Below are 24,248 nucleotides of genomic sequence, written 5' to 3' on the forward strand. Positions count from 1 at the left end.
GGCTAAAGCTTGAAAGGAAATGGAGACAACTCCAGGGGTGGCCTTTTCTGAACAGGATTGAGCTACACTGATGGGAGATGTGCATGTCTACTGTTGGTCATGTAGGTGAATAGAGGATTTCAGCTGTAGTCTGCATGGCCCCTTTCACGAGATCTACACTTTAAAGTGTGTGTGTGGGGTGGGAGGGGAAATAAGTGTGAACAGTGTTATAGGAAATACAACTCTTTATTTTTCAAGATTTATGGATTAACACAAATACTGAACTAAATAAGAAAAGGTTAGAACTCAGCATTTTAAGCGGCAGGCAAACTACAAAAAGATGAGTCTGTATTTGCAGTCAGAGCACAAACCTACCACTACTGCTCATTTTAATATGTTGTAATAATTTCAGTTTATTCTGTGTGCATAGATGTGAATTTGCTGTTTTTTTTTTAAACTAAAAATCATAAAAATTAGACACATGTGTGTGTATAACCATGTGCATGTTTTTGTGCACCAAGTGCCCTATCCAATGCCCTTGGAAGTCAGTTGGAGTATTTACATTGACTTCAATAAGAACAGGATCCATCCCAAACCACAAAATGTTATAACTGTATTGTGGAAATGTATGTAATGAATAAAGGCTATTTTCACTAAGCTACTATAAAATATTGAGAACACAATAATAATTTGTAAAAGAATATCTTGTCCAACAGCAAAAACCAAATGTACCAAATAAAAGGAAATGTACTGTGGAATGAATAAAATTCCCTAAGAGTACAGGGCTTTTTGATGTACCCACAATATATTTAATAGGTTCTCCTTTGTACTCAGTTGCTCTCTTCTCTCTTTTTCATTATGTGAATGTAGTTCAGTACATCTACAGTCATCTTGTCAGGCAAAGTCAGATACTCAGTTTCAGGAGGAAATTCTGCAATAATTGGTGCACTGTCTGTACTTGAAGACTGAAATGCCTCATCTGCTGTAATTTCCTGCCCTCCAGTGGTATCTGCTTTACTAACATTAGTTAGTAGTTCAGCGCTGTGGACAGAGGAAAGATGATTTATACAGCAACATGCCTGTATTATATCACATTGTATGGCAGCATTTAATTTTTCTACCCTTACAGTAGGGCTCTCAGTTTGTGACCAAGCATCACATCTTTCTCTGTGATTAATATTCTTCCTTTTAAATGATGTCTGTGATGAGTTGGGCTGAGGCTGAGCAGCCTGGTCTTTATTTTCCTCCTCTGTTGCTTGTAAACTGGGCTCTGCCTGTTGAGGAATGTTGGTTTCTTTCATAGCAACACTAGTGCCAGGAGGGAAAAGCAAACTTTCCGTGCCAAAGCTATGTTGTGGTCCTTTGCTTGTTGAAGCTGCAATTGGATTGGCACTGTTTACTTGAAAGGAGCTGTCAGAAAGACACTTTTCAGCTAGGTCGTCCTCTTCAGACTGTACAAACAGATTTGTATGAATGCAGTTGTACATAAGTCCAATAAGTTGCTACCACAACTACTGTAAGTAAAGTGAAAAGGCTAGACTTACGATCTTCTTGTTCATGAACAGTTCTATAATATAAGCAACTGAGTGGAACTGTATTTCGTTAGATATTATCAAAATTCCCTATGGTCTAATATCCCTTACAGACAATGCAAATTACTGCTTAACTAAGCTATTTTAAAGCTTAGAACTGATTCTTTTTTGTATTTCTCACAAGTGATTTTTGCTTGTATAAAGAAAGCTAATAACTAAGGTAATAAAGCAAGGTCCTCAGCATGTGCTTTGGCACGAGATAGCATGGTGGTAGAGCTCTTACAAATAAAAAGCATAATAATAATAAAGATAAAATTCCATTGCTTACCATCTCAGAACTAGTGCAGAAACAACTGTCTGTTTGCTTTGGAGAGTAACTGGGGGACTGACTGCTCAGTGATGATTCAATGTCTACAAAAGGAGCTTAGACTGAGAAAAATTAGGTTCAAACAAACAAACCTCTCATATACTGTATACACCAGTACAACACTTTAAAATAACATTGACCCAATTTATAAATAATTTTAAGACACTATTTATAGTATTAAGGGTTAGCTAGTTCATTGTGCAGTACATTATAAAGTGCCTATTCTCCTCTCAGAATAGGTGTTGTCTCCTGGTAGAATCCATGGGAGTTCTATTCATGCACTAAAGCCCAAATTGTGCCATTAAAATGCAGCCCTGTGCTGGGCACAGTGTGGAGCTATACTGTCAGAGGCAAGCTCTATGGGGAGTGTGCCAGCTGCTGTACCTCATTGGGTATCTTGTACCCCAGGAGGTGGGGATGTTCCTGGAAACCACAGACTTCATCTGTGCCCTGCTGCTACAGAGGGATAGGTGGGGGTGCAGACTCCTTGTAGACTCCTACCACTACCATGCCCCTGTGGAGTTGCAGGAAAGTCTGGCACTAAGAGGGTAAAGAGTCTAGTAAGAGGCTATGGTTGAACTTCCAGTGCAGGGACTAATTCACGTCAAAACATTTTACAAAATTTTTTCAAGCTAATCATGGTCCGAAGGAATGAGAAAGGAAGCAAATGAAAAAACTATATCTGGAACCATCACCTTATACTATCAAATGCCGAACATTCATAGGCTTGTGCTGTTGTGTTCATAGTAGCATTACTAAGCTGTCTAGTGGAATGGTTTTTTTTTACAATTACCATTGCTCGCAGAATTAGCTTTTTATGATTTTGTAGATGCCAATAGTAGCAGAAATGAGACAATGAAAAAATTACAGATGATTAATCACTAGGGAGATGCTAACTTTAATCTTTTTAGGTAAAAACAATTAAAAGTATTTCAGTTGTGCACTAATGTTCCAATTTCTTAATTCACTGTTGAGTGAATTAGACATATTAGTAGCTCACTAAAAGTGATTACATCCTGTTTTCTTGACTTTAGATGTAGCTGTATCAGTTTTACATGGAGAAAAATCTACTTTAGAACTATGTATACTGACCCTTTTCCATCTTTCCAAGCTTTGAACTCACTTCAAAATCACACTGTTCCTCCTCTGCTGTCAGAACCTTTTTAAAAAAGGGAAGTTAATACATTTTTCAGTCCAACAGTCATACTTTTCTTCACTGTATTCCTTTTTATAAAATCTCTTTTTCCTGTATCCCATTGGACGAGGATACTAGAAATCTCCATGATGGTTCTGCCATGCATCTAGCCTGACCTCCTAATGTGTCCAGCCTTCCCTCATAAGAACATAATAGCAGCCACATGGCAATTATTTAGTTCTCTTGGGGTTAATATTCCTCCACTTTATAACTTATCACTTCATTCACTGACTAAGAAATATAAATTAGTTGCCAGACCATTTATTGTAGTCGGCACAGGTAGTGCTGCCAATAGTTAAGGTTTCCTGACACTTTCTATTGTAAACCCCTATTGTCAGTTGATTATAACTTGGCCACACTTTAGCCTTTTGGGCTGAAATCTTCCAGCATCAGGATGAATTTTTCTGGAAAATTTAAGCTAAAGTGGTTTGGCCATTGCCAAGATGAGAGAAAAAACATGGTTTGCCCATGTTAAAAAAATATGCTTACATCCATTTAATTGAGAAGCTCTTGTGTCTCCATGCTTTGGAGCAGGGACCCTTGACATTTGGCATGTTTCTTGCCTTTTTCTTTTTGGTAAAAATATCTGAGGAAAGGACGCTGCCTTCCATGTCATGGGGTCATTTTATCTGATGGTGGGCCCCACGTAGTCACATGGCTGTAATGTTAGAGGAGTCTGCATGGCCAGCTTTTAATGTAGGGTAACCATATTTCCCTATGCTGAATACAGGACACCTGGTAAAATTGCTCAAATCAAATTCAAGCGAGTTCAATGGCAATCAATCAGAACTATGCAGTACACCCCCCCCCTCCACCACATGCTATAAAAACTCCAGGGCCCAGTGGGGGAAGGGGGGGTTTGGGGGTCTGGGCCGGCAGGGGGCTTAAGCTAGCTCCATATGGTGGGTCCAGGGAGGGAGTGCGACCTCCACCCCTTGATTCACCTCAGCAGCCCACCCAGCCTGTCTTGGTCTTGGTGGTGGTGGTGGGGAGAGGCACAACCAAAAGTTATAACTCAAAAGGTGGGGGGTCAGCTCAAAAAGTTTGAAAACAGCTCAGGGGGTAGCTCAGGGTGCAGGGGGAGGTAGCTAGGAGCTGAGTGCAGGCACGGGGTAGCTCAGGGTGCAGGGAAGGGGTAGCTAGGGGCTGTGTGCCAGGAGGGCTCCCCTACGGTCCCTGTTCCCTACGGGCTCTGTCAGCCATGGAGCCAGGTCCCCGACCCCTGCAGCTCTTACCAGCTGAGTGAAAAAGGGGGCTGGGAGCTGAGGAGTAGCTTCACCCCCTGCATCAGCACCAGCAGGAGAGGAGGGAACACCATGGCTGCCTGCTCCGCACTACGCGGCTCCCCGCCCCCTGGCGACCCCCACGGGGCTGATGGCAGGAGCTGTGGGGGGGTGGAGCTGTTCCCAGGACTGCCCTGCACTTGCACTGCAATTTGGGGGGGGCAACATCCCCGATGCCCCCAACTCTGCCCATGGGCTCAGGGAGCTTCTGCCCCACAGGGAGCATCGGGAATCCGGGATTCAGCCCCACGGCTCCTGCCTTCAGCCCCACAGGGGTCACCAGGGCATGCATTCAGCCGCGCAGCTCCCGGCTTCAGTGGGGGAAGGGACAGGGGACACCAGGGATCAGAGCTTCAGCCCAGTGTGTGTGTGTGTGCGTGTGTGTGAGAGAGAGAGATCAGGGCTTCAGCCCCACGGCTCCAGCCCTGGGAAGGGGAGTGCGCATGCTAGGGAATCAGGGCTTCAGCCTCACAGCTCCTGCCTGCAGCCCCATGGGGGTTTCCAGGGCTCAGGCATTCAGCGCCTGCAGCTCCAGGCTTCAGCAGGGGGAAGAGGGATGCCAGGGATCGGGGCTTCAGCCCAGGGGGGGGAGGAATTGGGGCTTCAGCCCCACAGCTCCCACCTTCAGCCCTGTGGAGGGTGCTGGGGATTGGGGTTTCAGCCCCGCGGGGGGCACTGGGAGGTCAAGCTCTGGGTTTTAGCGTTGGCGCCCAGTAACCCTCCTGAAAGGGCTTGTGGACCCCCCATGGGAACTCCTGCTTTAGGTTTCACATGGGGAGGGGTGACACACACCCCTACCCTCCCACCCCGCCCCCCAGGGCTGCCTTTCCTCCTGCCTGATGTCACCACTTCCCACCTCTCCACCTGGCATGAGACCGCCACATGCTCTCACTGACCGGCCACTGCCTGTCCGCACTCACCCCCCTGCTGCAAACGAGATGCAGCTGGGGCTGCGCTGACCAGCAGGGAAGCGGAAAATACCAGAAAATTTGCCCCCCCCCCCCCTTTTTTTTTTTTTTTAAAAAGGTGGGACACCTGCAAGAGAGCTTAAATACGGGACTGTGCCATTAAAAACGGGACGGATGGTCACTCTGTTTTAATGGCAAAGCTCCAACCAGCCATAACCAGAGAACTTAAGTTGTAAAATGAATTATGCTGCCACCAAATAATTTCATTGCCAAATATGGAGAAACACCAAGATAGTGACTGTGAAGGGGAGGATCCTACAGTTCCCAGTTCTCACAGAAGTGGTCTATGAGATCTGATTTGGAATTGAAACTAGCCCAGGAATCTACAAGGAACACAACTGAGAGGCTAGCATGCCAGAACCTTTGTAGAAGTGTGTGTGTGTGGGGGGGGGGAGCGGGGGGGGACAAGGCAAAAGTGCCCTTCCCTCTCTGCAGCTGGCTGCTCCAGTGGTGAGTGAGCTCCCCTATCTTCTGATGCTACAGCAGCTCCTGGTGGGCAAAAAATGTAATTGCAGCACCTCCCCAGCAGAATCTATTATTCTGCCGGGGGGAGGGAGGGGGTTTATAAAGGAGACATGAATTTTGTGTTTATTTTTGTTAAAAAGTTGGGGAGCCATGGCCCCCGGCTGCCCTGGTTCTGGTGCTGAGAGGTACCAGGGGCCAGGAACCCCTTTCCCATATAGTTGCTGGATACTTGCATCATATTTTGGATCAAGAGGTGAATGTTAAGAGCTCCATGTAAAGAACAACACAGAGGAAGCCACTGAAGTGCAGAAGTACTTTTGGGCCTACAAAACCCATGAACAATTCTACGTATTTTTGAATGCCATCTACTGGCCCCTTATCTATATAATGACAGGTTTCAGAGTAGCAGCCGTGTTAGTCTGTATCTGCAAAAAGAACAGGAGTACTTGTGGCACCTTAGAGACTAACAAATTTATTTGAGCATAAGCTTTCGTGGGCTACAGCCCACTTCTTCGGATGCATAGAATGGAACATATATTGAGGAGATATATATATACACATACAAAGAGCATGAAAAGGTGGGAGTTGTCTTACCAACTCTGAAAGGCCAATTAAGTAAGAGCTTGGCTGTAGACAATGGATCGTGTGGTGTGTCCTGGATGGAAGCTGGAGGCATGTAGGTAAGTATAGCGGTCAGTAGGTTTCCGGTATAGGGTGGTATTTATGATACAACTGCATTTGCTCCAATCCCTCAGACTGAGACAAGCACCTACAAGATCTCTATCAAGCATTCTTAAAACTACAATACCCACCTGCTGAAGTGAAAAAACAGATTGACAGAGCCAGACGAGTACCCAGAAGTCACCTCCTACAGGACAGGCCCAACAAAGAAAATAACAGAACACCACTAGCTGTCACCTTCAGCCCCCAACTAAAACCTCTCCAGCGCATCATCAAAGATCTACAACCTATCCTGAAAGATGATCCCTCACTCTCACAGATCTTGGGAGACAGACCTGTCCTCGCTTACAGACAACTCCCCAATCTGAAGCAAATACTCACCAGCAACCACACATCACTGAACAAAAACACTAACCCAGGAACCTATCCTTGCAACAAAGCCCGATGCCAACTCTGTCCACATATCTATTCAAGTGACATCATCATAGGACCTAATCACACCAGCCATACCATCAGGGGCTCATTCACCTGCACATCTACCAATATGATATATGCCATCATGTGCCAGCAATGCCCCTCTACCATGTACAGTGGCCAAACCGGACAGTCTCTAAGCAAAAGAATTAATGGACACAAATCTGACATCAGGAATCATAACACTCAAAAACCAGTAGGAGAACACTTTAACCTGTCTGGTCATTCAATGACAGACCTGCGGATGGCAATTTTGCAACAGAAAAGCTTCAAAAACAGACTCCAACGAGAAACTGCTGAGCTGGAATTGATATGCAAACTAGACACAATCAACTTAGGCTTGAATAGGGACTGGGAATGGCTGAGCCATTACAAACATTGAATCTATCTCCCCTTGTAAGTATTCTCACACTTCTTATCAAACTGTCTGTACTGGGCTATCTTGATTATCACTTCAAAAGTTTTTTTCTCTTACTTAATTGGCCTCTCAAAGTTGGTAAGACAACTCCCACCTTTTCATGCTCTCTCTATGTGTGTGTATATCTCCTCAATATATGTTCCATTCTATGCATCCGAAGAAGTGGGCTGTAGCCCACGAAAGCTTATGCTCAAATAAATTTGTTAGTCTCTAAGGTGCCACAAGTACTCCTGTTCTTATCTACATAGCTATTCACATATGCACAGCTATAGAGCAGGGAATGGTATGTGGCAACCTCTCACACAGTACCCACCCCTCAAACAGTAGCTGTCTGCTGCTTTCTGGAGGTGCAGCAAAGAATCTGATCCAAAGTGTCTGGCACCAACATTTTGTAGTATATAGCACAAAAGTATATTTGTCTCCTTAAGCAAAAGTGAAGTAAAACTGTTTTACCTTTTCAAATCCAAAGACTTGTGAGCACTCACAAGTGAATTGTTCCAGAGGAGCACTGTCACTAAGGAATAAAAACAAAATAAGGTCCTAAGGTAAGAGATTCATACTGTGGTTTTCAGCATCTATTTACTCCTCAAATGAAAAATATTAGTACTACTCTTACAGTCCACTTTGATTATTTTCATAAAACATAGCAATACTGCTATTTGTAAGCTCATGTCACTGCTCTCTAATTACAAAATGCATTCCACTATTACAATTTGTTAAAGTTATATGTTTTTTAAAATTCTCAAGATATAATACAAAGAACTTGATTTTATAAACATCATTTCTGTGGAACAGTATGCTATTAAAGATTACTGAAGACAATGCCACTTTGTAAAATGAAAAGATAGCTCCAGAGGAAAGACTGTGACATTGGGTACTTGAGCAACCTTGAGGTAACTGATGGGTCTGCTCAATAATGGCTACTTTCTTTAAAAATACACCTCTACCCTGATATAACGTGACCCGATATAACACGAATTTGGATATAACACGGTAAAGCAGCACTCCAGGCAGGCAGGGCTGCGCACTCCGGTGGATCAAAGCAAGTTCGATACAACGTGGTTTCACCTATAACGCGGTAAGATTTTTTGGCTCCCAAGGACAGCGTTATATCAGGGTAGAGGTGTATTGTCACACTGTCTATTTAACTTAGTACCTTTAAAGCACTTTGCATTAGTTTGAGTATGAAAGGCACAATCTAAATACTCATTTTATACAGTAGAGGATGGTGCATGTTCAGAAATATCTTGTATATTAAATATTTGCAGACTTATGGGCTGCAAAGCTAATAATCTTAAAGAAATTTTCATGTTCTTATACTCAGTGGGTGAAACTGTGGACCCACTGAAGTCAATTGGAGTTTTGCCACTGACTGCAGTAAAGCCAGGATTTCGCCCATCAAGTCTATCATATACAGATATCACCTTTTAATTTAACAATTGCTTATGAAACTTACTTATTCATTGTTGAATAATTCTGTATTTTTTTCTCTACATTAATCTTGTGATTGTGGTGATTTGTAAATGCTCCTTAAAAACAAAAATTAAATCTTGAATTTAAAATACAATTTTGAATTAAAACAAATGATTCCATAACAATTTTGATCAGAAATTACTATTAAATGACATATTAGCTCACAAGATGATTACCATTATATAATTTCACCTGAAACAAAAATACTGCAGTGCCTAGTTTCATAACATCTTTCTCAGTATGACATACAAATCATGTGGCTCACTAAAACAATGCCAAAAAGATGGAAGCATAGTATTTTACTTCCTTGCATCACTTATACTTACCTGTTCTTTCATATTTTGAAGGATTTTCTTGGTTTTCAGAAGATATAATGTAATAATGTCCATCAGGGTACTCTTTCAAGTCGCTTTTATTAGGCTGTTTATTTTCTTTATGGCTTGCACTTGAAATATTCTTACTTTTAAAGAAAGTCTGCTCTGGAACAGTGAAAATCCCTTTAAGGCATCTGTCTACAGTATACCTTTCAGTACATTTAGTCATGTTATAAATTTCTCTATTATAAGGGCTACATCTGTTGGATATTTCATTCATATCATCTGGATCTGTAAATAACTGGCTGATACTGGCTTGGTTAACAAAAGGACCACAATATTCCATGGAAGGAATATCATGAATCAGTGGTCTCTCATCTTCAGACAATGCTCGATCATTTTCATTGTGAGTGTCGTTTGCTGCTGTTTCTTTCACAATACCAAATAATGGCTCTTTTATTCTGTTGTTGCTTCCAGAATCTTTACCGGTAATTAAAGCTGGAGTATTACCAACAGAGTTTATATATTCTGGACTTTGAGGGAAAAAAAAGAGAAAAAGCCTGCTCAGTTCAAAAGTAAGCAAAACACTAAATGCTTAAACATTAAATTACCAATTTTAAGTTAAGAATCTCAAAAAACCTCTACTCTTTATGCTCTCCATACTTACTTCTATCAAAAACGTATGTTCTTTTAATGGATAAATTCTCCTGTATTGTAGATGTGGTTTTATAGTAAGGCAAAAAACATAGAACCTAGACCTGCACCTTTAAAGAGAATTAGAATTCAGCTTCATGCCACCTCTGGACATAACAGGGGACCTGAGATGTATCCTCTTGCACAAAGAGCTGTGAATAACTAAATCAACCACTGTATGTCACTGCTGCTCCACTCATCTGAATTAGACACTGGACTGTGCACAACATCCAAATGCAAGCCAATCTTCTTTAGGGTTTGTAAAAGGTGGTTTGTTCTTTTAGGGTACAATTCCCCTCTGTACAGAAGGCCCATGCAAAGTCTCTGTGCCACTTAAGTCACTGTTCTTAAGTGGTGAATAGGCCTTGTGCAAGCTCTGTGGACAGAGGGAAATTTCATTTGTATCTAGTGGCAGTGATTTACATTTAGCACAGAATTTTTTAATAAACATACATTTTCTTTTGCCCAGAGAACAGCCTCAGCCTACAGTAGGGGTGACATTAATGACCACTATAATTAAGGCTGCATAAATATTTCCATTCTAAGCTCACTTGAACCTTAATGAAATTTTCATCTTTCAAACTAAAACTTTCCAGTGTTGGATCCTGCCTGCAGGATAACTTTTTGGGGAGTCTAAGTAAATAAGTTTAACTGTTTTTGAGTGCATATGTCTTTTTTTCTGAACACCACACAACTTAAACATCTGGAAAAATCCCTCACTAGAGAGAAGTGCCTTGGTGTGTTCTGGTGAAAATTGTTTTTGATTTTGACCAAGTGAAGAGCCTTTGGGAAAAAAATCATGCATATAGCACATGTCCATGTACAGTAAGGAAGGATACATGTGCTCACACGCAGCATAGTTTTTGAACAGAAATACAGAGGTATCTTAGTACAAATCCACATTGATGCTCTGAGAACTGACAAAAGCAAGAGAGTACAAATCAATGGCTGATACGTCATCCTTGAGTCCTGTCACCAATGCAGGGCACAACTGCATGACAGTCAGGGAAAGAGAAATGCCCCAGTATTGCATACCATGGTAAAAGTTTTGGAGTGCAGGGCCGCCCAGAGGATTCAGGGGGCCTGGGGCAAAGCAATTTCGGGGGCCCCTTCCATAAAAAGTTGCAATACTATAGAATACTATATTCTCGGGGGACCCCTGCAGAGCCTGGGGCCTGGGGCAAATTGCCCCACTTTCCCCACCCGGGCGGCCCTGTTGGAGTGTCTGTTAGGAAATACTAGAAATTGGACAAAGACCCAAAATGATTCTTGGGTGAAAGCAGTGTCCTCTGCTTATGTAAAATCTGGCAAACATTTAAGTTTTGAGAGACTAACTACATGAGAGGAGGGGAAAATGTTATCTGCAGAAACCTATGACACATCTCTGTAAGAACGTAACAGAACTGAAGCAACACAGAATGCAGGGGCTCTGCTCTTATGCTTCTGCCCTCCTCCCAGCTACTGTTTGCCACCCTCAGCTTCTTTTAACTACCTCTTATTCTGCTGATTTACCTTCCCTACAGCTCCTAATTGGTCTCGTCTCACTTCATTTTCCCACTTTGTCCTGTCTCCTGGTCTTTCTTTCCCTCAAGTGGTATCAGTAATACCATGCTGTTTCTGAAATGGCCTTCAGTAGTGTTGGCCAAAGCTAACCTGTGAGCATTACAACACCGCCAAGTGACACTATTTAATGCTAAGTAAAAATAAGTGCTAATCTATGACCTAGTCTACTACTATTTAGAGTCATAGCCATCTGGCATTTGTACATTGTATCCAAGTTTTTGGTTACTGCTTAATAAATAAATGCAAATACTCTAAAGTGTTATTTAAAAAAAACTCCTATAATGCCCCAAGTTTTCACTGTACCTTACAAACAATGAAAAACACATTTCCTACCTTGAACAACTGGCAGTCAAAGGCAAGATAAGATGTGGGACAACAGTTCAGATAAGAGGTTGTAGGGATTATAGATGAAGAGAATCAAGTATGGAGGAGGGAAGAGATGAAGGACCGAGAGAAGCATTTCTTCAGCAAAGAGGAGGAAAGTGGTCCAAGCTTAAGGTGCAATCCTTGAGTGGGAGAAGGAGACAAAGGGGGAACAGTAAGAAGAGAGGATTGAAAAGAGCACAGGAGTGAAGGGGCACGAAGAAATGAAAGCAGAAATGTAGGTGAGGCAAGATTATGTAGGGCTTTGAATGTGATGCAATGAGGGCCAGGAAGTTAATGAAGGGATTCAAGGATGGGCATGATGTAGTCAGAGTGAGAGAATAGGAAGAGGACTTCAATCATCTGCATTTTAGATAGCTGGGGAAAAGGTGGGAGAAGTGAGAAGCAAAGATAAGTTAAATTTCTGATGACTGCGTCAGTCCAGTGTTCCTGTAGCTAGTGCTGCTTGCCACCAAGTGAGAAATCCACAGTCCCTTTCTTGTAGGGACAAGCGCATAGACTGTGTGTACTTGAGAAGAGCTCCCATTATTGTGCTTCCCTAGTCAGTGTTGGAACATGAGGATGGATTCCAAAAGGCATTCTGTGTTGCCCTCCTCAGTCATATGGTGGACCGGGGACTTGAGAGCAAGTGAAGGAATAAACTGGGAGGAAAATTAGACTCCTTAGGAGCTCAAGAGACATGCAGAGAACCCCTGGAACAAACTTGAAATAAGATATTTATTATAAACTGCGTATGACCCTAAGCAGTCAGTTAATAGGTAACGTTTTTCTCTTATCAGCACATTTTTCAAAATATATTTTATTTCATGTTTCTATTTCTCCTTTGTGAAAAGGGAATGATTTCATGAAAAAAATTTAAATTTTTAATTAGAAAAGGAAACAAGAAGAATTATTTAACCAACAGGAGGCAAGTGCATGCTTTTGTTTGTTCTGCAAATTGCACGTGTAATGGAGGAATTCAGTGACACTACTGAATAATGTAGTGAGAAAATAAACAATTGAATCTAGGATATTGAACTAAAATAACATTTTGATGTATTTCAGTAATTTGTAAGTAATCTGGTACTTTTGTCATTTACATTTCATCCCAACTTACTTTCAAAGGCATTGAAGTACAATAAAAATAATCAGATAATGAGTCTTGAAAGTCCTTTCTTTCTTATTTTTAAATGTGACTGTCATTTAAAAAAAAAAAAAAAAAAAAAAAAGCAAAATCTCTGCCTACCTATTCAATTTCTTAAACAATGTTCCCAATGGTCCTGCTGTATTGGACTTGCTGAAAATGCATTGCCTGTTTTGGGATTTTGAAACCCAAGGGTCTTGAGAGATAATATTTCCCGGCTGAGAAAATGGTAGAAACTGCCAAAATATTAAATATAGAGAATAGTTAAATTTTAATATTTAAAATGACATTTCACATTATATAACTATTGTGATTATTTTGAATTTTTTTACAATAAAATTCAACAAGACAATGTCCCTTCTATCTCTATGGGGAAAAACAAGATTTTATTCTAATACAGTTGAAAAAATGGAATAATGCTATTTATTTCCATAAATTCATTATGGAGAAAAACATTCATTGTATTGTGCTATGTAACGGGTCAAATCCCACTTGCCTTATTCACAGAAGTGTCTCAATTGACTTCAGTGCAGGTCGTATTTTAAATACTGGCTGTCAGCCAGCTTGCAAACAGAAGGCCTTCAAATATCCATCTAGCATCCAATACCATCAGAACTACAAAGTTCTGACTTCCTGAACTTGCATTAAGATGCCATCACTAATACAATTTAAAAGGTTTACGTGTGTGAAAAAATTATTTTCTAAAAAATAAACGTATTTTAGCAGGAAAAACCGCTCATAATTGCTATTGTATTCTTTCACATGATTTTTCAAATCTAAAACAAAATAAAACTACAAAATCAGATGGCCTAAGAATAGACAACTGTTGTTAATTGCCTTAAAATGGCATATCAAAATATTGATTTAAGTTAAAAGGTATCCTCTGGAGCAGGAGTTCTCAAACTTTTTCAGAGCATTGACAACATCTTAATAGAGAGATTGGGTAGGGGGATGGTGTGTTATCACAAATTAGATTGTACTTGCTTATGTGGGAGAGTAATATTAGGAAAATATTTCATGTATTTTAGCGGTCTTTCCTGTTTCCTGCTCCTGCATTGAAGTAGAGTCAGCACCATATTACCAGCCAGCTCTCCACAGAGTACTTGCTGGTGTCGGTGTGTAGCCCATACAGCAGGGGTGGCCAACCTGTGGCTCAGAGCCACATGCGGCTCTTTGGAAGTTAATATGCAGCTCGTTGTATAGTCACCGACTCCAGGGCTGGAGCTACAGGTGCCAGCTTTCCAGTGTGCCGGGGGGTGCTCACTGCTCAGTCTCTGGCTCTGCCACAGGCCCTGCCCCCACTCCACCCCTTCCCTCCCCTGAGCCTCCCATGCCCTCACTCCTCCCCCCTTCCCCTCAGAGCCTCCTGCACACCACAAAACAGCTGATCGGGAGGTGCAGGAAGGGAGGGAGGGGGAAGTGCTGATGGGCGGGGCTGCCGGTGCGTCGGAGGCACTGGGAGCAGGGGTGGGGGAGCTCATGGGGGGCTGCTGACATATTACCGTGACTCTTTGGCAATGTACATTGGTAAATTCTGGCTCCTTCTCTGGCTCAGGTTGGCCACCCCTGCCATAGAGCTTGCTTAGCCTTTACACTATTGTTATGTATTCATGAGTAAGAACTCAGAGAAAGTTCTGCATGTTCATAAAATCAAGCTGGGCTTATTTTCAAACCAACCAATTGTTTAAAAAAAATAATGTCGCTCTAAATGTAGCTTGCACCAATCAGCAAGAAACCTTCTGCCATTTCACTAGACCCATCCCAAAAGAAAAAATTTCATTTAATAGAATTTCTCTGAAATGACAACATATCAAACCTGTTTGCTCTGCTTCGCCTCTTCGTAGGCCACTTCCCAAGGACTGCATGCTAGGTGCGTTCTGAAATTTTGTTCTGGAGATTGTTTGTAATTAGAAGACCAGGAAACCGAAGAGGACACTGGATAGGAATTACAGCCTGCTGCTAGATTGTACAGATGTTCAAGACTAGAGTCTGTGCAAGTTGATTCCATAACTTGTGATAACTTAAGTAAAGCACAACAGACATTTTATTTATCTAAACATATTTTGATTTAACGTTACACTTTCAGTAAAATTCTGTATTTTACAGAATACGTTACACATGTACCTACTACAAGAAAAATGTAAACCTATGTGACCTATCCATATATAAACTTTTTCATGAAGAAAAAGAATTCTGCCAATGCCCTGTTTCAGCAGTGCACTTATGCACATGCCTAACTTTATGCATGTGCCTAAGTGCTATGATGAATGGAGATGGACTTAAACATGTATTTAACTTTAAACATGTACTGAAGTGCTTTGCTGAGTTGAGGCTTAAATTAACAAAATGGAATATTTTTCTCTCTAGCCTGGAGAGCTGTCTTCTGGGAGGGAGGGTGCCATGTTGGCCCAAGCCGGTCAGCATATAAAGGAGATTTGGAGGCAGACTGGGTGAAGTGCCATGGGATCTGCAACTACAGAGATCCTGGTTGCCCTTACATCCAGCATAAGGAGCACATAGTGGCAAGGTCTTCTGTTCAAACTAAAGGACAATGCCTTTGCATTGCAATCCGATAGCTTGCCATAGGCTGGAGAATGTGAATCTTCAGACCCACTCTATCTGCTTAGTACTTTGTACAAATCCCACTTTTTCAGGCTTTGTGGGGATGGATAAATTTCACCCAATGCAATTATTTATTTTTAATAGTTTTTTAGCCCAGTGTCTCCATTTTTGGATGCAAACAAGCATGCAGGTGCAAATGCTGGTGCACACTTTTCAAAACAGCCTGACACCTGTACGTGCACAGTGTTAGCAAGTATTTGCACATATAAAGAGCAGGCACAGATCTAGGGTGACCAGATGTCCTGATTTTATAGGGACAGTCCCGATATTTGTGGCTCTTTTTTTTTTTTTTTTTAAATATGGGCTCCTATTACCCCCCACCCCTGTCCCGATTTTTCACACTTGCTATCTGGTCACCCTACACAGCTCTGTACATGCACGTGAAAGTCAGGTAGAGGCCCAGATGACAATCTGCCCCCATGAGTTCTGGACATTCTATACCAACCTAAAATAATGGCCTCTCTCTCTCTCCAACTAGTATGAGGGATACAAGTGTAGTGGAAGAGTTTTACTAAAGTAATGTCTAGGAAAGTAATTTATTGCAAGCTGTGACCTTTGTAAAATACATTTTCATAGCCAAACACCTAACCTAGACCAAGTAATTCTCCTTTGCTCAAAAAAAGGATTTAATCCTGCAAATATGTCTATCTTTCTTACTCTGTCTAAAAAACTTGGCCCAACTGCATGACTTTAGGAACAATGGATCAAATTCTCCACTAGCATAACCGCACTGAAATCAGTGGATTATGTCAGTAGAGAACTTGGCTTAATTGCTAGGTCTAGAGAGATTTTCTCTCTTTAATCATAGAAGAATCTGTGTTTAGTAGCTGCATCTGAGCAGCTGATAACTTTATTCAAAGGATGCTTTTCACACAAGCTATTAGAAGTGTAACATTTGCACAGATCTAATACTTCAATATCTGCATTCTAAGGCAAAATGATGGTTGAGCTTTGTTGTGACACACTGGGGACAACATGGTTTGTTTAGCCTAGACAGAGAGAAAGGGCCTAATTGAGCAGAGCACAAGTCCTAGTGGTCCCACCTATAGGCCTGATTCACTTAATGGATTCTTTTGGTGCAAGAGGACACAACCCAGGCTCTCAGTTGTTGACAGTCTAAAGAGTGCAGTGTTATGAATTGCCAGCAATCCCTGCTACACCAAGGAGCCTGGTAGTGGGCCAGCACAGTTGCAAAAGTGGGTTGAGGTAGGGCTAGGCCTTCTGGAGAAGTGCTGATTCAGCTTCTTTCATAGGCATCTTCTAGCAGTGAGCCTCCTGTGGATAATAAAGCTATCCTTCCATCTCCTACTCAGCTGCACCCATCAGTACATGGGTTTGCAAGTTGCTAAACCTTGGTTATCACCTCATTCGGACCATCTAAAAGAAGGCAAACAAACCATGTTTTAACTATGGAACTCCTTTAAAATATTCATGAGTTGGTGACATCAGATTTTATCCTCCCACTTCTCTTGGGTAAGATTCAGGAAGGCTAAAAAAAAATCCCTCTCTATATTTTTAAATAATTTTCCACTAGTAAAGATAATTCAGCTCAAAAAGTGATCAAGTCAACACTCTATATCTCATTCAAAACTCTGGCTGGAAATCAGGATATCTGCATGCAAATAGTCTAATTTTGCTCACTGATGCACAGGTATAGGTCTCCCGTTAAGTAAAATAGGCGCTGCACTCGCATATGAAAACAGAATTCAGCCTTACATTTTTAATCTATAGTTCTACATGTCACCAAAGGTTGTCTGTGGCTGACTGGAAACAGGTTTAAGAGAGCCCACTCCCTTTAGTGGAGCATACAGAATATCCTCTTCATGACCCCAATTCAGGATAGCATCTCTTTTCAGGAAAGCACTTAAGCTTGTGCTTAAGTCCCACTGACTTCAATGGGATTTAAGTATGGTCTTAAACTTAAACATATAATTAAGTTCTATTCTGAATGGGGTGGATTAAATCTGGGCCTAATTAAGAGTCCATATGTGAACATTACTGATGGCCTACTGCACTACAAGAGAGATTTTGCCACTCTTACTCATGCTGAGAAGTACTTTGCTCCTAAAAAAGACCCACTGAATTGATGAAACTGAGCAGGCTTATTGGTTTGAATCTTAATGGGCATCTGACTACATAGAAACATTCAGCACCTCCAAACCTGACAACTGCAAAAAAGCTTAATTGCTAGGCCAGAGCCTAACCTCATATAGCAAGTTAACTATTTTACACTACAACAGAAGAAATAATTACTGGATCTTAAAAAATAATGATCTTTCCCATAAGTATATAAAATAGTGAAAGTAAAAGTGAGGCTAAATTAGTCTGTTAACATTATCCAGTGGCATCCATTAAAAGACGAGGTGATGTGCGAGATTCTCCTCTGATCCCACATCTTTTTGGCAAATGCCTTTAAAGACTGCACAGATTTATTTATGATAGATTAATGACATCTACCCTAAATTCAATATACTTTTGGAAATGCTTGTAATGGATTTTTCAGGGACAAATTCTCTTCTCAGTTATACTCCTACAATCCCATCAAGTTGAACAGGTGTAGCGGAAGCAGAATTTGTTTCAAAGTGTTTTGGGAGACAAGATTTGAGGGCCTGATTTGAGGAGAAATTTGATTTCTATAACCCGGCCCTTTCCCTGTTTATCTTCCATTGTCAAGTTGCCTCCCATCCCCCAGGCTCTGCCAGTGCTCCCAACTTTGTCTGCCAATTTCTTAACTTCTTACAATGACCTCTGTGTCTTCTTCCACGTGACCTGCTATGTGTGGTACACTCCTCTGAATTCATCCTCACAGCCCATACCCTGTCCACATTTAAAAATTCATTTCTGCCATGTTGCTCATAGTGAATCAAACTGACTTTATGTACATTTTACATAGTTTGCTTTTTGTTGTTCCCATTCCCTTTCCCCTAACCTCTGTGTACTTGTTTGTCCTTACTGTAAACTCTTTGGAGCAGAGACTGTTCTTCTTTTGTATTTTGAAACCACCTAGAATAATTTGGCAGATAATTGTAATGATGCAGCATAGTCTTAAAGAGGAAAGCTTCACTTCACATCAAAATCTATGAGATTAGGCATTGGTTTAAAAAACAATTTAAAAGTCATTGGTTTACAAAACTGATATTAAGTTAGAAATGTATATTTAGCTTACCTGAGGTTGGTATTTCATCTTGTCTGTGAGATGCTTTCTTCTGTTCTCTAATACTTGTTGTTGTATTCTTGTAACAAAGTATAAGAAAAATCTAAATCACATAGAGTTCTTGGCCAAAAGAGACTCATGATTTTGGGTACCTAATTTGAGATATCTTAAAACGGCTTGATTTTCAAAGAGTCCTGAACAACCACCATGGGCCATCTGAAAATCTGGCTCCTTTAAGAGGTCCCAAGTTGGGCACAGAAAGATTGAGGATTCAAAATAATGTTTGAATACAGTGGCCTGCTCCTTAGATACAGCTACTGCATGCAGCATCTTATATGAGTAAAGAAATAGTCATTAGTCACTTCTGAAAATCTAGGGCCTCATCTACAACTTTTTGTTTGTTCAAAATACATTTCCAAACTCCATTATATTGGTAAGGATGTTTATGACCCATCTAATTGGAACTTAAAGCACTGGTGTGGAACTATTTCAACCCTAAAATATTGTATTTGTTTTCCTACTCATAATTTACATTTCCTCAGAAGATCTTTTCAAGACAGGACTATCTGGGTAACAGGACAGCTACAAGCACAGGCAACACAGATACCTCCTCATGAGAGCAGATCCCTTGCTTCAGATCCAGAACAGTTCTAGGCTCCCAATCACCCACTAGTCCTCCAACTGCCTTCTTCCCATGGTATCAGTCATGAGCAGTGGGGAGATAACAACATCCTTATCTCTATATTTCTATCTTATCCAATATAGCCAGTGCTGGTGAGCACCTGGCCCAATGTCTGGAAGAGACTCAGGCATGGAAGAGACCTAGCTGGCTAGAACTTAATCTGGATAAGGCTGAGATGATGGTGGAAGGCTGGGGAAAGCAACAAGAAAATATAGTGAGAACTGTATCTGTCCCTCTGTGGAGGGTGCATGTCCTGCCAGTTCATAAATTCTGAGATTTTAAAGCCAGAGGGACCATTAGATCATCTAGTCTGACATTCTGTATAACACTTCTCTGCATCCTCTCCAATTTTTCAAAATCCCCTTTAAAATGTGGACACCAGAACTGAATGTTGTATTCCAGTATCAGTCTCACCTCCCTACTCCTATTTACTACTCTCCTGTTTATACATCCAATGATTGCATTAGTGCTTTTTGCCACAACATCACACTGGGAGCTTATGTTCAGTTTGTCTCTATGACTTCTACATCCTTTTCAGAGTCACTGTTTCCAGGAGACAGTCCCCTATTATGTAAGTATGACCTGTATTTATTTGAAGTGTTGCTGGATTTCCATCTGCTGTTAAACAATCACATAGCAACAGTATTTTCCATCTTGCTCCAGCTAAGACATTGCAATAATTTCTTCTGGATTCAGACCTTGCTACTGTGATCCCTGCCTTTGTTAACTCAACATTAGATACTGCAGTGTGCTCCATATCGGGCCGTATCTTAAGGGAAACCAGAAGCTGCTGCAGAATCCAGCAGCCCACTTTTTAAGGACCATATCTTGCTGAGAGCACATGATACAAGTGCCCTAGGATCTGCAAAGGCTGTCTGTAGATTGCAGGTAGAATTTCAGGTGTTTGTTTTGATTGAAATGGCTTGGCACCTACTATGTATGTGAGAGACTGCTTCTCTCCCAGAGTTATAGTGCCACACCACCAATCAGCAGAGGTGTTTGGTCTCAGTTTAAAAAAAAAAAAGAGAAGGGTCTGTTGGCAGCATGTTTTGTGTGAGGGGTCCTCAGCCGGGGGACCCAGTCCCTTCCCTTTGGTCTGAAATAGCACAACTTTGTTGACCAGGAGGTCCTGCAGCATGCTCTATCCATTTAGCTGCGTTATAAGGGCTGTTAGTGTGGATTGAGCATCTATGGGGCTGGCTATTTTTGTTGTTGTTGTTGGGGTTGTGGAAGTTGCTGGTTTTACTTGTGTTCTGATTGTATTTTTCAATTTTGCGATGGTGCCTGGATTGGCACTTTTAGAATATATCTTTTATAAATCAAAAGGAAGAAAGAAATGGCATCATAAAGCTCTTATCTTTGCTGAACTTCATTAATGTTTGACTAATGGCCATAATTATTCAAGTACCTGTTCTGGATGTCATCTAGGCCTATTTTAGATGATGTACGTTGTGGTGACATGGGAAGTTCAATATTCTGTCTCCTTGTAGTAGTTTTTAACCCCTTGTTCAGATCCACATGGACTGGTTTTCTCACTCTGTCTGTAATGAAAGCGTTCAGAGTGTTAGTATCTGTGTCACAGAGGGATTTGAGATTTTTGAATTTTAATAAGAACGCAGAACCCACCCTTCACTCTATATAATCAACATGAAATACATATGTTTTGCTTTATTTGCCATTATCACTATCTGAACTGCTTATTATTAACTCTATTTTACAGTCTATTATAGTATACACTTTTTTTAATCCATCAGATTTTGGGCACTGCAAGGCTCTATTACACTTCTCATTTAGTTTCTGAGGGCTAAGGTGTTCCCACAGCCCATGAAAAAAACTTGAAAGGCAAGGCCTCTACAGTTTGATTCATACAAAAATGCAATACAGGATGACAATTAAGGTTCAAGAGGTGTGGAGATGTTATTGAGATCAGTGTAGGAAGACTGTGAAAGAAGTGGATTTTGAGGAGGGATTTGAAGGAAGCACTTGATGTGGGGGTGGCGATAAGGTATTCCAGAGCGACAGGATGTTCCAGGAAAGAAGTAATGAAAGTGGAAGTAGTATATGAATGGAGTGTTTAAGAAGAAGGTCACAAGGAACAAAGAAAAGGGATGTATGATGAAACAAGTGCAGCTACTTAGCCAGGTGCAGAGCTGTGCACAGCCTTGAAGGTGAAATTATGTTGCTAGCCAAGACTATTGGGTTCCTCTTTTGTCCTCTGACTTTTTTGTGTGGTTGTTGTTTCACTTTCAGTTAGATTTTGATTAAAGATAAATTGAATTGTTGACACTACAAGTTACAATCTTACAAGGGAGTACAGAAGAGTTGAGGCAATAGCAGTTATAGGTTACAGTAAATGGGTCTTCCAATTGTAAAGTCTATTACTATATTATACTCACCAGCAGTGTCTTTCTTGGTGGATATCTGGTTAACAACATACAAGTTGAGGAGATCTAAACTGACTGTTGAACTTTTAGGGGATGATACTCCTAGCAGCTTCATCTTTGATCTAAGCTTTTTCTTTTCAAAGAATTCCTATAATTTTCAAAAGACAGAACAATAAATTGCTTGATATATACTACAGAGCACCGCAGAAGTACATGTGGTGCATATTCGTGATTTAGCTGCACAATTGCCTTTAATATCAACAAAATCACATGGCTGAATTGCTATACACACAAATCTAGCATTTAAATTTACTTTCATCTCTTTTAAAAAGATTATTTCTTGTACAAATATTATCTGAATTTCTTTTTTTAAAGCTAAATGAATGATGGTGCTTCTGATGGAAAAATTCAGTCTCTGAAATTTCACTTTTTCAACCTTCACCTACCTATTAACAATTTAAAACTTTGTATGATTTTTTTTAAAGCGTCAGACTTCCTTGAAGAAAAACAACTTCTATTTTTTAATAATTTGAAGAGCTGAGAATTTGTATGCACATTATAAACCAGCAAGAAAAATCAACAAGGATTATATACACATGGCCATCCACAAAGATGCAAAGAGCTTATCATTATCTTAGACAGCCTTCCTTGGCACAGAATATACAGTCTTATAAAATAAAGAAAAAAGAAATTCCCATAGCTGCCCTCGTGTGGCAATAGTCTAAAGCAGATCTGGTTAACACTTCTAAAGTCTATGGATTATGTAAACAATTCAGTTTAACCCTTGAATTCTGTTCATAGCAATGCAGGGAACAAGCTTTGTGCAGGAGAACAGATTATTAATAATCATCCTGAGATCATCAGTATCAAATGCAGCAAATAATACTGAATGAGTACATAAGAACAATGGTAACTTGTTCATTTTGGCCACCACAAGGACATCAAAGACTCCAGGCTGTGCCAAGTTACAAAATGCTGCAATGCTTTTCATGGGAATATATTTTGGACTGGACCACCTCCATGTGATATTTGACAGATTTCAGATGTAACTTTTTGGTAAATATTTTCCAGGATAAGCAATTGTATAATAATCTTTCAAGTTATTATGATATTGATCTTTGCAAAATACACATATGCTTCAGATAAAGCTATTTCCAATTAGGAAGACAAGGGGCCAAATTCAACCCTGACATAAGTGAACACAATTCCTATCCGCCTCTTCTAATCCTCTCATTTCCCTCAGTGTTCTTAACGCTGCCTTGTAATCTTCCTTATCTCCCACTTTTATCCCCTTCCTCATACTCTTCCTCAATCTCTTTCCCTCTCACAATACAAGAATTTTCTGAATGCCTCTACCCTCAAAATCCCACACTTGTCCCTTATCAGCATATATCCAGATATGGTCCCATACATCTTTCTCCCATTACCTCCACACTTATTAAATGCACTGTTTACAGTTATTGTATCAAATTCCTCTCCAACAGCTCCTGGACCCCCCAGCCAGCTTCAACCATCTCTACAATGCTGGAGCACCACTACATACTTGTAATGTTATTGATTAGCCCAATTAGCCCTTGATGACCTGCCCCATATTACTTATGTATCCAAGGAATTGGGAGAGTGTTTGAAGGGAACTCCAGAGGGTCATCCTACTGCTGGGAGTCTGCTTTTGGGACTGGCTACATCCTACAAGCTTGCTTTTCCTCCTCCTCTATGGCTTGGTGAAAGGTGCCACTTGGAGTCTAGTCTCCATAATCTATTCAGTGTCCAGGCTCCTTGCCTGGGCTTTCTAACTTGCCTCACTGCTCCTAGCTCCTGCCAAGAAGGAGAATGTCTGTTCTTATTATAGTTGCACCCACCTACCTGCCCTCCCTCTCTCCTTTCCTGCCTATGGTTTGGCATTTCCTCTGCTTATATCAAGGCAGAATTTGATCCACTCAGTGCACTTTGGCAGCCAGAAAAAAGTACTTAAACATTCTTATGTTTAGCCCCAGGAAGAGTACCATCTATATGTAATTAGCTATTAGTTGAAATGACCAAGTATTTGAGGACTGTGAATCTGCAAGCCATTCCTGCAGTCCTATCTATATAACGGGCATATGTTTGTAATGGGTAAGAAATTACTAAACTTTGCATGACTCTTATGCATAGAAATACACACACAAATAATAATTAAAAATCAGGAATTCAGCTTAAAGCTCTCCTAGACAAAATATTTTTGCCCTGAAAAGTTACTCTGAAAGTATGCACACTAGTCCAATCCCATAGCACTATACCTCCCTTCAACTGCTTTGAAAAATTATCTGCATGTGAAATCAATGTTAAACATTTTTAGTCGTGTAAAATTATTACAAATAGCTATAACAATTTACCTTTTGCTTTCTCCTTTCCTGTTTAAGTATGATTCTGCTCCTGAAAGGTGGCAAATAGCTAATTAGTTCTTTAAAAAGGAATTATTATTTATTTGCAGAGTGTAGTTGAAAGTTGAGATATG

General features: G+C 40.7%; 1 protein-coding gene across 1 annotated transcript in view; it reads right to left on the reverse strand.

The window, feature by feature from the left end:
* Nucleotides 1–809: 809 nt before the first annotated feature.
* The window catches only part of CUNH12orf40 (chromosome unknown C12orf40 homolog), a 28,716-nt gene continuing 5,277 nt past the window's right edge, over nucleotides 810–24,248 (reverse strand). Inside the window, exons 2-13 of the mRNA XM_024216063.2 lie at nucleotides 24,127–24,166; nucleotides 21,767–21,902; nucleotides 20,779–20,911; nucleotides 18,701–18,767; nucleotides 14,729–14,932; nucleotides 13,015–13,148; nucleotides 9,162–9,682; nucleotides 8,819–8,891; nucleotides 7,816–7,876; nucleotides 2,971–3,037; nucleotides 1,840–1,922; nucleotides 810–1,430 (exon numbers count right to left, since the gene is read on the reverse strand). Of these exons, the coding sequence (XP_024071831.2) occupies nucleotides 810–1,430; nucleotides 1,840–1,922; nucleotides 2,971–3,037; nucleotides 7,816–7,876; nucleotides 8,819–8,891; nucleotides 9,162–9,682; nucleotides 13,015–13,148; nucleotides 14,729–14,932; nucleotides 18,701–18,767; nucleotides 20,779–20,911; nucleotides 21,767–21,902; nucleotides 24,127–24,166 (2,140 nt within the window). The remainder of the gene's footprint in view (nucleotides 1,431–1,839; nucleotides 1,923–2,970; nucleotides 3,038–7,815; nucleotides 7,877–8,818; nucleotides 8,892–9,161; nucleotides 9,683–13,014; nucleotides 13,149–14,728; nucleotides 14,933–18,700; nucleotides 18,768–20,778; nucleotides 20,912–21,766; nucleotides 21,903–24,126; nucleotides 24,167–24,248) is intronic.

The sequence above is a fragment of the Terrapene carolina genome, unplaced genomic scaffold, assembly GCF_002925995.2.
Source record: "Terrapene carolina triunguis isolate 2854851 unplaced genomic scaffold, T_m_triunguis-2.0 Scaffold68, whole genome shotgun sequence".
NCBI classification, from domain to species: Eukaryota; Metazoa; Chordata; order Testudines; family Emydidae; genus Terrapene; species Terrapene triunguis.